General features: G+C 37.7%; 1 protein-coding gene across 2 annotated transcripts; it reads right to left on the bottom strand.

The window, feature by feature from the left end:
* Window positions 1-1,559: 1,559 nt before the first annotated feature.
* Window positions 1,560-14,271, bottom strand: BDH2 (3-hydroxybutyrate dehydrogenase 2). 2 transcript variants are annotated; one of them, XM_040065724.2, is made up of 10 exons: window positions 12,734-12,859; window positions 11,283-11,363; window positions 9,718-9,796; window positions 7,738-7,834; window positions 7,121-7,229; window positions 5,894-5,954; window positions 5,112-5,225; window positions 4,565-4,623; window positions 3,765-3,857; window positions 1,560-2,681 (listed from the first exon to the last, which is right to left on the bottom strand). In XM_040065724.2, the coding sequence occupies exons 2-10, from the start codon at window positions 11,352-11,354 to the stop codon at window positions 2,628-2,630; spliced, it is 738 nt and encodes a 245-aa protein (XP_039921658.1). In that variant the 5' UTR covers window positions 11,355-11,363; window positions 12,734-12,859; the 3' UTR covers window positions 1,560-2,627. The 2 variants fall into 2 exon arrangements, with proteins under 2 accessions (XP_039921658.1, XP_058276767.1); XM_058420784.1 differs by lacking the exon at window positions 12,734-12,859 and adding an exon at window positions 13,974-14,271 and having other exon boundaries at window positions 1,566-2,681.
* Window positions 14,272-14,454: the final 183 nt, after the last annotated feature.

Here is a 14,454-nt window from a genome sequence, read left to right as displayed (position 1 = left end):
TACAGGCAGACCTCGAACCCAGAGTACAGCGCAGGAGGAGCCGGAGATTTGGTGCAAGGAAAGGGTAAGGAGCTGCTGCTGATTCTGCTCTGGGTGCACACAGATAAAATGCGCTGGGGCAGACAGGAGAATTAAAAAAACCCCAAACAACCAACCAATCCCCAAAACCACCCCCAAAAAACGCAACTTGCATATTCATGTCGTTCCCATCCCGGAATTTCGACTTCTTAAAGATAAAGCAAGTTCATCCACCTCATTTGTAAGTGCACACGAGGTAATGAGACAGACCTTCTCTTTTTCTCACCTCTAAATTTGCAAGCTGCACTGAGCGCATGTGAAAGCAGAGTCAAGTGCCACATGTTGCTACTTTGCTCCTGGTATCATCACACAGAACTAAGCTGACTACAAATTCAAGAGAAAATGAAAGCATTTTTTGATCAGATTAAATTTTCCAGAAGGACTCAGAATCGGGGAAGTCTATTCCTCCTTCCCCCACAAGAGAAAACTTTGACCTAGAATATGAAAAGTCAAAAAGCCTCTTTATATTGTCACTGGGGTGGAAGGAAAACAAAGATAATTACCCAGTTCCATTAAAAACAGACCAGGGAATTAGGTCATGAGAGCATTAAGAAGCATTTTCCTTCAATAATTCCTTCAAGTCTGCTGAAAAACCTCATGACATTGGAACACATTTCGGAGTTGCAGCTGTTAACACCTCCATGAAAAGCACTGTTAGTAAGGCAAGAGGCAGCAAGCTCTGCTGATTTTTACTTTTCTGGTGCAGCAGACTTGTGGCCTACCACTAAAATAGCCCCTTGTGCCTTCACTGCAATTTAAAAGCAGGTGGTACTTATTTTCTTGCACAAGTTCTTTGACAACCACAACAGCAGCACCCATTTTTGAGCAGCAACTGTGCACTACAATCACCTACAATCACTTCTATGTGAGCTTAGAAATGCTAAGTAATGATGGTCAATATGCAATAAGAATAACAAATTGTCTCTCAGATACTTAATTATACATTCAGAATACACAGTACATATTCTCTGTGTTACTGCAGTGGGGAAATTTTCTCTTTTCAAGGTAAGCTACTTTTGCACCTACTGCAAAAGAAGGACTTTGGCCTTTGTATTAAACTCTGAAATCATGTCCTGCCAGCCTCAATTTTTAATATTTGAATTTATGTGAGTGAATATTTTTGGAGCCATTTTGGATAATTTTGGATTTGTGCCCCAACTTGATCCTGGCTTGGCTGCCAGGGTCACTTGATTGAAATACTAGATTCTCCAAAACCTCATAAACAAACTACAAGATCAGAATGTTCCAACCATGATTAAAGGTAAACGTTAAACCCGTAATGAGCCCAATGAAGTCAACATCCACAATACATTTCTCATTTGTAAAATTTACATACAATTATTTTAAAATAAGAGGCCAGATATTAACTAGATGTGTTTCATTATCTTTGAAATAAAATAATTTATATTAATGCTTTAGCTGATACTGAAAAGCAATAATTTTATAACGTGGCAGTTGTTGTTACAGAAACACATACAATATTTTATATTTTTCTTGTACTTTAATTACTAATGAATCATATTCAGTAGCACTTGGTCCTTAATTACTGTCTCACATATATAGGTATATAATGTATATGAAGATATGTATTAAATTACATAGTTTCTTTTATGAACTAGATAAGTGGAGCTATGTTAAAAGTAACCATATTAATAGGCAGTCACCAAGTAGTTCATGTTGGTTTTAAGCAGTACATTAGCAAAACAAATGTTTTGTGAATTCAGGTTATTCATTGCCTTAGATCTCTGGGTCAGGACCCCTGTTTTTTCCAAGAGTATGAAACTTAATAATAATAGGTTTCTATTTCATGAATCAAAGCTACCATGTGATACCACAATAAAAACATCAGCACATGACTCATGTAGAAACAGTTCTTTTCAGAGAAATTTTGCCTTGTGCTTTAGTATGAACTATATTGGTACTTGAGAATAAGGTGTAGAGCACCAAAGTGTAGCACCTAGCAACAGATTTTACTTTTAATTTGTCCAATATTAGCACATAATTTTGGAGAGGAATATATTGGCTCTAGATAGAGTGGTAAAATCCACTCCTTTTGCTTTTGTGCTACAAGTCAAGCATATTCATGAAGACCCAGCCGCGTATTTAAGAATCCTCCTCTCACAAATGCCCCGATCCATACCTGCTAGGGTACTGCCCTTGCATAGTGGTTCCTGTATGTGAAAATCTAATTGTGAGTTTTAATTTTCAAATACCTTGTAAGATGAGAATAAGGATAATAGTTAATTCTTTTCACTCAGATTTTGCTTAAAACACAACTCAGCTTTTGTAACTTGAATAATACGTTTGGCCTCCTGAAATCTTGAACATTAAACTGCTGTTCTTTCATGTTTTTGGAGTTGCCATAAATTGAAGCCACATGAAGTATGTTTCTCTATTTAAGGAAAAGTTAATCAGTAAGATCGCTCAAAAGAGAGAGAGAGCAGCAAATTTGTTTGGAAAGACATCACATGCAAGATCTCAATCTTTGCAAGATACACCATCCTCATTTTTGCCCATCATAGTATGAATTTCCATTTGCAGGTAGTCAATCACAAGCTCCATCCTCCATCGATGATTAGTTCATTACCAGTCACATAGGCAGACTGAAATTACATAAAATAAACAATGTAATTTTCAAGTAATTTTTCATGGCTATTAATTACAGGGAAACACTTTTTCTTTAAATTAAAAAAATCTGCTTTCTTTTTATACACATTTTTTTTGTTTTACAAAAATACCTGAATAAGTAATGTAATATCTAAATAGAAACAAACATAGATGTTAAAGCTTTTTACTTAATTCAAGGAAGTCTGGCAAAAGTATTATTAGAGGCATTAAGATGAGAATGCATCCCGAGAGTACAAATTTACAAAAGCTAGGTTTCAGATATCTTACCTGCAGGAATAAAAATACCTTACACTATGATGCTATCAGGTCTGTCAAGCTGAGCAGAATCTCACCAGGTCAGCCAATAATTATAATGGGACCTAACTAAAAACTTAGATTATACACACAGTGAGTGGGGTAAGCAACTGAGCTGTTGACATTCTTTCCTATGTCAGTTCTGAAACATGCTGAATATATGGAAAAAATGGAATTCTGTTTACACATGAAAACCCTGTGAGCAGACTGGAAAAAATTATTAGCAGTCCAGTTTTTAGTCTCAGTAAATTTATAGCAGCTGAAATAACGTTGGTGTGTGCCCATTAATGTTGGTCCCGTTTACAGCGGTCATCAAGAGTCTGGTGTGTAACACTCACAGTGGGCTTGTAATTTTCTTTATGCTGGAATGGCAGATTCACCCTGAGCATTAGCTAAAATCTCTAGCAACTCTACTAATTCTACCTCCTTAAAACATGATCTAGCCATGCTGCAGGCTTGGTAAAGCTGACAAGCTCATTTCTCTTCAGCATTCAGGATGACCAGGTGTCAGTCAATTTGCACAGGTGACACAAAACCACCAGGCTATGGCACCAAATACATAATGCCTTGCAATCACTGTCAGCATTCAGAATACCTTTTGTATTGCAGGAAGAACTCAGTACAAGAAGATAGTTTGGTTTTTATTTTTGTAATAATCCAGCTCAAAGAGAATATAAATTGTCCTGAAACAAATACCCTCTCCACTGTGAAGCATCAAAGTAGCATGGGATTCTGTGACAGGGCATTTTATTATCTATACTTACTTCATCGGAGGCCAAGTACACAAAGAGATGGGCCACTTCTTCAGCAGTAGCCATCCTGCCAGTCTTCTGTCTGGCTAGAAAGTCTTTCAGTGCCTGGATATACAAGAACATTTGGTATATCAAAAGTAAAAAAGCAATTATTTTAAACTCTTGACACGTACAAAGCAATACTGGAAACATGCCTCTAGTAATAGCTTCCTTTAGTGCACTAAGTAGGGAATTAAAGCTGGAAAAACATAAAATCAACAGGGATGTGAATTTCAGGTTGAAAAAAGATAGGAGACTTTTAGAATGCACCTAAATCTCTGGTTCCAGAATAAAGCCAACATAAAATCCTTCTTTCCTTTGGTGGTAAATATTCCCATGTCCTTCAAATGAGAACTTGCCATTATCTAATAAGGATGGTTGAACATCCCAAATTATGTTGAAATGCATAGGCCAGAATGCCCTGTCTGTATTGTTTTTGCACTACCTTTTAGCTGACACATGCCACAATAGAAAATGTCCTCTGCTTTCCACTGGGTACTGTAACCAGCACTTGGGAGTTGCTTCCATGGGTAAGACCCTCTACGTTCACTAAGCAATATTATGCTTCCAGTGCTTCAGCTCTGGCCTTAAGGCTTCTGGCTCTAGTTCAAGCTCACCACAATTTCAAAGGAGACAGCAACGTTACATGATCCACAGTACTCTGACATTGAGGACATTCTTAAATATGGGCAGAAGGGCAACTATATATTAATTTTTTAAAGAGAGTTAAACATATGTACACATGTGACCAAGCCAATAAATTGCATTCTCACCTGTTCTGGGTTAGGCCGGGCTTGGATTCTTTCCTGTAAAGATGGTGTATCAACAGTTCCTAAGCACAATTTTAAATTCAGTGTTAAAAATCAACTGCATCAGCAATCTCGACAAAAGTTTATTTGTTCTATTTGTATGTCTTAACACCTATGGGTAACTTTGAAATATAATTCAGAAGAAAGACTGCAAAGCTACCAACAGAGCTCATAATTTTAAATTTCAGCAAGAGTTCTGAGAATTACATTCAATACTTTTCAGATGGTTAAACACTGCTTCTAACTTCCTAGACTGCATCTTTGAAAACAACCACTCAAATACTGTGTAATGTATGTATAAAGTGCAGATAGTGGGTTAATCAGACTAAAAATCCAGTTTAACCACAGAATAACAACTTTTGTATATTAAGCCTTTCAAGCATGCTCTGTTCTTATGGACTGCTGGTAACTTTAGTTACCACTTCCAAGTCTAGTCTTTGTTTAAAAAGCCAAACTCAATCTGGCCTTCTGGCATTTACTCTAGTTCACAGAATAACGTAAGAACACTTACCAGGACATACACAGTTGCATCTGATGCCTTGTTCAATGAAATCAGCAGCCACAGCCTTTGTTAGCCCAATAACTGCAGCCTTTGAAGTGCTGTAGACACATCTGTTCACAACTCCTAGCAGGAGGACCATATTAAGGCAGCATAAAACCACAGTTAACAAGGAAAAGAAAAGAAGAAGGAGCCAAGATTGTTCAATATGCACTGGCTTCTGGACCCCCGCATTTCCTGTAGCAGCTGTAGCCTCTCCATAAGGGCAGGCTAGCTAGAATGCCAACTGCCAGAATTCTACTCAGGTATACAACAGAGGAAATCACACAATCCTTCAATACTGTAAGTCTGGGGACTAGTCTAGAATACATAGCAAAGAGCAAAGATTTTGAAACAGCAGAAATCCATCTGTTAGTCATGATCAGGCTTCTTTTGAAAGCATAGTTACAGCACTTATGTAATTGTCATTTCTTGATTATCTCTTTGAAGAATATATGTGCCAAGATATCACTGGAATCAATTTCTTTTTAGTTAATAAATACTGGTAAAAAGGATGCTACAAAACATTGAAAAAGCTTAGAGGTAAGGATCTCACAGTCTACAATTTTCCATCTATGTCCTTGCATTTATGTTTGAGTTGAACGTATTCACTTTTTTCTCCTAACTCATCCCTCCACAGGATTTAGAAATAGCTTTGAATTTAGAACGTCCTCTAAGTTCAAAGTTGCACAACATTTATATTGTATATCCATCATCTTAAAGATTTATATAAGGAAATCTAGCAAGCTACTGACCTTTGATGCTGGATGCCACAGAAGACATATTTATAATATTTCCAGATTTCTGTTTAAGCATCTGCAAAAGAATACTTATGTCACTCGAATGCAAACTATTTTGTCATGTACAGGTTCAGCAAAATAGCCCACTGCATCTCACAGAACAGCCCCGCATGCATTTGATACACAGGGCAACAAAGCTTAATTGGCATGAGTAGGTGCCGTTGACTGAAGCAGTAAAGCAGTCTGAAATTCTCACTCAGTTCTCCTGAGCCATGTCAGGATTGAAAAGTATACCAGGAAAGGTTATTTTTTCCTAGATCACCACCTCTCAGTCATTGCCCTCTTGTCACGACACTAAGTTACACCACACAGACGTCTGCTCATACCACCTACCAATGCAGCAACTCACTGATCCCACTCAAACTCTTCTCATTTTGGAGAAGAATAAAGCACAACAGACTAGCATCAAAAAATTGTAGCAAATTTTACATTATGACCTATTTAGGCATCCTAAAACCTGATATGCCTGAAGGCGTTATAAATCCCCCAAATTCTGAAAATTAAGTTCAGCTAAGAAAAAACCCACCCCCCAAACAAACTAAAACCAAACCAACGGAGCAAAAAGAACTGGAACAATACTGAAAAGAGAAGTTGCCATCCAGTCATGGTCACAGCTTGCGAGTGGCCTTTGCATTTACAGGAATGCAAACACCTTATTCAGTCCACAAGTTTTTGTAGACTCAAACCTAGTGGTTATGTAAAACCAAGAAGCATCTTCGAGCTGCTACCTTCATTGAATTGTTGTGCTCTAATCAATATGTTAGCATCAGCATCCCTGAATTTCTTCACAAGATAGTCTCCAGAGCTGTATGAAATTCATATTAATAAACATTATTTATAAATGTTTTGTAGTAGGGGTATTGTGCAGCTGTGTGCCGTAGTATAATACACTAGCACTGTATTGCAATGGCTCCTTCACTGCTCTGCATAAAGTCTGAAGTGTTTTAGCTAGTTTACATAGGCCAAATAAGTTTTCTCTACCATATCCTCTAGATAAATTGTCTACTTGAAATATTACGCAGTGCTGAGAATGTTTTACAATAGGATCACTGTAATCTAAGGGCTCCCCTTTCCAAAGTGGCATGCTTGTATTTTGTATATTGTCACAGTGGCAACAACTCTGATCTCTCACACTTCAAACAATGCAGCAGAGCCTAAAAGTCACGGGCAGCCAAGCCTTGCCTTTGGAAGGAACGTCTTGATCATTAGGTACATGCTGCGAACGTTGAGGTTCATCGTGAAGTCCCAGTCTTGCTCCTCACACTCCAGAATGGTTCCATGATGAACAAACCTAGAATGAGTGCATAAAGTGGATTTCTGTCTGCGGTTGCTATGGCCCTTTTTCCACCTCTATTTTGTAGTAATTAACTTTTCCAACCTTGATAAGAGTGGGATAAGAGCTCCTTTGAGTAATGCAAGCAACAGAGTATTCCTTCTGGTAGGTATCAAGGACACAGAGCAGACTCAATATGTGCAACAAAATGATTTGCAATAGAAAGATTTAAAAAAAAAAGGCACTAGCAAACCATCAGGCTTTGTTCACTGTTGTGCTAGAAGGGCCAAAGCCATCAGTACAGGGTACCCATAGAGTGAGGAATACATCAGTTCCAGAGCTGTTCTATCTTGGCCTGGGTTATGCGGCTGTGCAAAAAGAGTCCAGTTTTGATGAAAACACATGAAGGTTTGTATTAAGAGTATAAATCCATTAAAACATAACAAAATGCATTGAAGTAATAGAAAGTAGTTCTGGAAGACAGGGAAAACTGGAAAAATAGTAGTAGCAAAGAGAATCCCATTACCCTGCAATGTTACAGAGAACGTCAATCTTTTCAATCTCCTTGGCCAGATTTTCTATCTGCTCCTTTTTGGTGACATCCAGAACCCGTATTTGAATGCCTAGAAAAAAACATGGCATTTGTTTCAATGTATTTGATTAAGGATTAACTGAATATTTTTATGATGTTCTGAGGATAGCACTTACAATTCAAGTCACTCAATGATCAGTGCAATGCTATTTAAAATTTCAGAGAGAATTAAAATGTCAGCTGTTTTAATTGTTATAAAGCACAGCACAAGCAGATGAGCTATTTTAATTTACCATATAAACATTCCTAACAAATCTGAATTTCACTATACTCTCACACAGAAGAATGATATAACCATAATGAACTTTCATGCTCCAGAATAACACTTGGAACTAGTTACATGTGTCTTACAGTGCCATTACATGCCACATTCTCATGTGTAGTTGATGATATTATGAATGAGCTTCATATACTTTAACTAATAAGAAAAAAATATTTTGCATAAATTATGAAAATCATGAGGGCAGCCACACTGGAACAGGGTCCTGCAGAGGTTATTGAGGAAATTCCATCCTTAGAGATGTTCAGAACTTGACTAAACACAGCCCTGAGCAACCGGCTCTAACCAGTGCCACTTAGAGCACTAGATGGAACTACATGGCCTCCAGAACTCTCACCCAGCAGATACAATTCCATGAAATACTGCAAAGCTGTCTCTAAAGCATCTGAGTGCTGTCTAATTTTAAGGAGACCTTGATTTGAGATGGGTAAAAACCTGGGGTTTTTTGAAACCAAAGCAACAAGCCCATGAACAGGCTTTCTGTGCCTTAGTTAAATGATGGAGACGCTTTTGAAGAGATTTGTGTATTTGATCAGACTACAGGCTGGTGATTAACACCACATTGGAATTACCTCTCCTGGATAAAATTTAAAGACCTCAATGTGCCAAGTCTTGATTAATTATAGATTGACTGATCATATGTCTAAAGGATGGAAATGGCTCTGAGATATGGAAAATTATTTCTTTCCTTGTGAGCATACTAGCAGAAGAAAGAAAATGTACCACTTTCCCAAACACCCTCAGAAGGAACCTGAAAAGCCCTCAAGTTCCCAAACAATTACAGAGGGATTGCTTTGGTAAACTCCAATGGGCAGAGACTGGTATGCATGCTAAAAGGTGTGCCAGCTGTGGTTTTGTGTATTTTACTGTCAGCCTTTAGCAGGAATTCATTAAGTCCACTTTCTTCTCTCAAATCAAGTTAGAAGCAATTTCAGCTGTAAACTATATTCAAGTCTTATTTTTTATTTCAATATTGAAAAAATACTTTTTAACGTAATGTCCTACTTGTGTCCCCTGTGATTAGAAACACATCTGTGCAAAACCTGTTCCTTCAAGCATGTTCCTGTGGTGTCAGTAGAAAAACAACCTTCAGGCCTGAACATTTGTACAAACAGAATAGGTGTTTCTAGTGTTGCTAGAATTAAATTTCTGAAAACATATGGAATCTACAGGACAGTGAGGAATGCATTAAAAGGATAAGCCAAGTATGGACCAGAGAAATGCAAGACACTAGGTCTACCTTTCTGTATAGTGGGATTTGTTCCCTCCATCAGAGGAAAGCATTCCATGCTTTCCGGAGTGATGCACTTGATGATTACCCTAGTGATGCCAAAAGGTAACTGAAAGGGGTGCTATTCTAGCAAACAAATATCAGCTTTTTCTGTGACACAAGAAAATCAGTTATTCCACATGTCTGGAATAGTGCTCTGATATGCTGATGTTGCAATATTTTACATGCCAGGTCTCTGCTATATCCACACCACAGAATAAAGAGATGCAAACATAGAAAGAATTAGTCTGGATATTTTCCTTTTTTATGTCTTTTTCAAGCTTTCCTATCCTCAAAATGTATCTCAGACAGCCCACACAAAACTTGCAAGAGCTGAACTAATGCCTGCTGTAGGGCCATTTACCTGGATATTTCCCCAGTTCTTGGAGTTTAGACTCATTGATGTCTGTAGCAATGACTTTGGCTCCTTCTTTAGCAAAAGCCTGAAGAACACAAGAGAACTTTATATTTAGATATTGTAGATCATGCCAGAAAAAAACCACCTGTTTTCTTTTCAAGTGCTTTTTGGCTTGAAATAGAAGCCAAGCCAAGCCGAAGGCAGCTGATCTCTTAGTTTTCATTCTGGGCATATCAGGGAGTTGCACACAACTATGTAACTTTGTGTGATAAGACAGATTTAAGGTGTTTTCCCTAAAGGAAGGAATCCATAAATAAAGTAGAAGAACAGTAACTAGACTAAGATAATGGATATTATTATTGCCCTTATTAGCTACACTAGTAAGCAATAGGGCTAGAATTGTCTGTGTTGTTAGATTTAAATGAAGTTACGAAACTTGACAAGTAAAGGCAGAAGTCATAAACCAGTATTTTTTTATTTTTAACAAAATCCTTTGTATCCAAATAATTGGAATAGAACAATATTAAAACCAGCATGACTTTTGATATTTAACCAGAGACTATTTCATTCTTGACAGTCTCCACAAAAGCCTCTTTATTTTTATTGTGATTACTGATAAATCAACAGCTAACAAAGTCAAGTCTGTCAAAAGTATTCTGACATCTTGGACTTTAGCCCCTAGTCTTCAAAATATGTATCCTAAGGGCAGCTTAAGAGGATAGTTACATTAACCATACCAGTCTTCCATGGCTTGTTGGGTATTTACAAAGTGAAACCATCAGGAAGATTACCTGCTCCTTGGACTGAGTGATTTATGTTAGAGCCAAGATCAGCAGTCTTCTGCGTTCTCAACCACCTGCATGAGAAACTAACCAGTCCGGTAAAAATGCTACAGGAGCTTTTCCTGAGTTGCTGATTACATTACAGAGATAACGAGACAACTCCACTGGGTTTTATATTTGCTATGGAAAAGGGAAGTAGCAGGAGAAGAACTGGTCAAAAGGAGTTACAAGCTAACTGGAAAGTTAATACGTACCTTGAATTCTGCTTAACAGTAATCAAACAAAATTCGTAAAGGGTTTCTTATTGTTGCTCATTGTGAACAATGTGTTAGTATCATGTGAACTTGGTTATGTCAATCACAAATATACATAAAAAACCCCTTGGCTTTACTGTAGGGGATCCTCACAGTATCCAGAGCCTGAAACCAGGAAATATTCCCTCTATCATCTTTATTTTCTCCCAGAACAAAGCAACAGAGATATTGGATAAAAGGTACAGACAGTACCAACCATCTATTGTTAGAAAAGCAGTTGCAGCTGTCCTCAAATCTTGCTCTTATCCTTATCTACCATCTCCATTCGAGAGTTGAAGATTTTCATAAATTCAAACAGCACAAAGCCTGCATGATACAGCATAGCGGCTACGTTATTCCCTGATTTTTACACTGTGTAGTTCTGGCCTCATCTATGGTTTGTTAATTCAAGAACTGGTTTAGTGCAAATGTCATCAGACAAGCTAGAATGAGAGACTTTGCACAGGCACAGCAGAACAAATGTTTTCCAACTTACAATAGCAGCTGCTCGTCCAATGCCCTGTGCTGCCGCAGACAAGAGGATGATCTTCCCATCCAGCCGCCCCATGGTGCTGACCTGTGCAGGCATGGCATAGCACAGAAATTTAAGAGATAAGCCAACACCACCCCTGGGAACCAGATGCAAATACATTCCCAAGACTAGATGTGATCCAGGGTGTACCTCTGCCATCACAATTGTCCTGTTTGGCTGCTGTGTGACCCTCAGTTATCCAGGGTTCTGAGGGCAATGGCTGCCTCAGCCTTGGCGTTTTTTTTTCAGTTATGTAAAAGGACCTCAAGCATAAAAAAGGTATTTGAGCTCAGAAATTAAGCTTCACTAGAACAGAAATTGGATTTTTTTCTTCAAGAGAAAAAAAAAAAAAGAAACCAAGAGGAAACTGCAGTACAGTAGTTTGTAATCCAATGTTTTCAATCTCCATGGTATTCTCAGAAAGCAAGGGTGTCTTGTTTCTCTCAAACTACAAGTGCTTCAACTTCCTAGACTGCAATAAATTCCATATAATGCCCTGGCCTTAGTATCTGCTCTCAGTTGTCTTGGGAATCTTCCAGCCCCAATGAAGGAGGAGGGTGCAGGGGGATTGAAGCTGCCAGTCTTGTCTCTTGTCTCCTGTTCTGAAGGAACACTGACCATGCTTGGGGCCGTAGGGAACCTCTAGGAGCTGCTACCTTAGTCTGGATGGAGTAGCCAAAAGACAAAATACAGCCCTGTTCAAGTGCTGTGTTAGTTTTAACAAAATACAGGATGCAAAAATGCAGACAAACAAGTAAAAAACAAATGCCAAGTCTCAAAGAACCTCCTAAAAAATGAGGTCACTGTGTTCCAGTCACAGTGAAGTATATGGAGTTTGTTAACTGGGTTCCTTATAAGCAAAACTCTTGCATTTTCATAATCATCTAAGCAACTTTGTCTATGTATATATGAACACAGAAAGGTGTCATAAGAACAAAGTCTTTAAATATACACATAAATCCAACACACCAAGTACTTCACTAGAAAATTAAAGGTGCCGTAATCTTCCCTGTTTTAACAGCCAATGCTGTCATCTAGAGATGCTCAAATCCATACTGTGACTCAGATTACTGAGTCAAATTTAGTGTCCTGTTTTTTGAATCAATTATTAATTTCTCTTATTTTGATAAGAAATTTTGTTTTGTTACATGTTTTTCCTGACAAAAGTTGCAGCAAAACTTTTTCCTGAAGGTTACAGATTCCATAAATTAGACTTCTGAAGCAATGGAATGGAAATTTTTTTTTCTTTCCAAAAGCCACCTGGATCAGTTTAAGTACTTCCCCAAATCACCTTAACACATGGGAAGCAAAATGCATTATAAATACATTTTTCAGTCTAACAATCAGGTTTTATGATCATTTATCATACCAATTCTATGAAGCATTTACAAATAAATATTAACGTAGTCACTCACCCAGAGATCTCAAACAGCTTTGTTATATTTACTGACCCTTGTACGAAAGGAAGTTATACTGTTGTTTTTTTTTTTTTTACTGTGTTTGTTGGGATTTGTAGTCCAACTCTTAAGTTTCTCTACAAGAACGTAATTTCCTGTTGAAACATTGAGATGCTGCCATCTAGTGAAACTCAGGATTTTAGAAAAAAAGTCCTGCACCGGAAAGGAGACAAGATCACCAGCATCAGCTGACTCTCTTTACAATGGGAATTCAAGAGATCAGTAGGATTCCCACCAAAAGGCCACTAACATGTTTTTCCAAGCAATGTCTTTTTGCAGTATAAACTATCAAATTCCAAACCAGGACAAAACTTATGTGATTACTTTTTTGTTGTGGTTAAACCGGTGATTTACCAATGTTTATTTTGTTCCTAGTGTTTTAACTTGCATATATTAAAGCAGAATTAATATAATCCGACTGAAAAATTTTAAGACAAACTAATTTAGCTATAAGCTCATGCCAGACTTAAAGCTACCTGATGGCGTTATTAAGGAATTTGGTGTTCTACCTAAACTGCGGTTAGTTTGTTCTCAGAAAAGCCACTTCTGTGGATAAACTGGGACACACTTAGACAAAAGTTCAGTTTATCCTGTCTTTTGCTGAACTATGAGAGCTTTTAAGGCTAAATCAGCTCCCCAGTACACAAAACTTTTAATGACTTATTTTGCTACAAGGATATATTCTTCGGCCCCCAAGCTTTTCCCACTTGAATTCAGCCACAGATGTTTTGCAATAAGTTCCTGCACTTTTTCATTCAATCACCAGGGGGAAAAAAAAAAAAAAAAAAACCAACCAAAAAAAAAAAAAAAAAAAAAAACACAAAAAAACACAAAAACCAAAAAACACAAAAAAAAACCACCACCAAATCTCGTTGTTCCAAGCAAGTAATAATGAACAACAAAAAAACCCCACTGGAAATTGTGTATGGAAAAGGCAGATCTATATATAACACCTTCTTTCCCAATTCTGGAAGAAAAAAAGTCTAATTCATTTATTAGAACACCAAAATGCTGGTAAGCCAAAGGAAATCTTTCATCATAGCTGGAAATAAAAAAAGTAACAAACCAAGCCAAAACCCACCCCCCCACCCCAAAACAAACCCAAAAAACTTCCAACCAACCTCAAAGAAAACACCCAAAAAACACCACCACCACACACAACAGCACTTTGCATTTATCCCTGTCAGAAAATAAATACCTGTGGCTGTAGTCAGAAAGACATTGCAGTGCCCAACTCTGTAACATTCTTTAGAACCTGTATATTTCTGGCTTGTCATGCCTTTAAAAGCTTCCCAAAACACATTCCAGGCCAGAGATTGAGATAAATCCTTGCAACTTCTTAGTAGGTACAGTGGTTGGCAGTTTCCAGCCATTCAAAGTAAATAGAAGGTTGGTTCTTTATTAAAGAAGTACCTCCATCAGGTAAATATTCCTCGTGTGACTCCTCCAATTCCAGTAACTGCTGAATGCTCCGGAACATCTCAGTGTAGCCGCTTGCTTGTCAGTTTTGGTGACCCAAAGAGGACCTAGCATCAGTGAGAGATTTATTCCTATGAAATAAGGATGATGCTTTTGATGCAGGTATCTTTCTTAGGTATGACTTTCTCATCTCATGATGATGATTTCGTCCTTGATGGAGTTGATCTCAGATTCTGAGTGCCCAATTCTTGTTTATTTGG

Source organism: Hirundo rustica, chromosome 5 (genome assembly GCF_015227805.2).
Source record: "Hirundo rustica isolate bHirRus1 chromosome 5, bHirRus1.pri.v3, whole genome shotgun sequence".
Lineage (NCBI taxonomy): Eukaryota > Metazoa > Chordata > Aves > Passeriformes > Hirundinidae > Hirundo > Hirundo rustica.
This window is presented reverse-complemented; position numbering and strand designations above follow the sequence as displayed.

Bases quoted from the DNA above. Each gene is read 5' to 3' on its own strand.
- BDH2 (XM_058420784.1), bottom strand. From the start codon at position 11,354: ATGGGGCGGCTGGATGGGAAGATCATCCTCTTGTCTGCGGCAGCACAG. The intron at 7,835-9,717 runs GTAAATGGCCCT...GTTTTTTTCTAG, and splicing joins AGAACTGGGGAAATATCCAG to GCATTCAAATACGGGTTCTG. The intron at 2,682-3,764 runs GTAAGTATAGAT...ATGTAATTTCAG, and splicing joins TGTACTTGGCCTCCGATGAA to TCTGCCTATGTGACTGGTAA.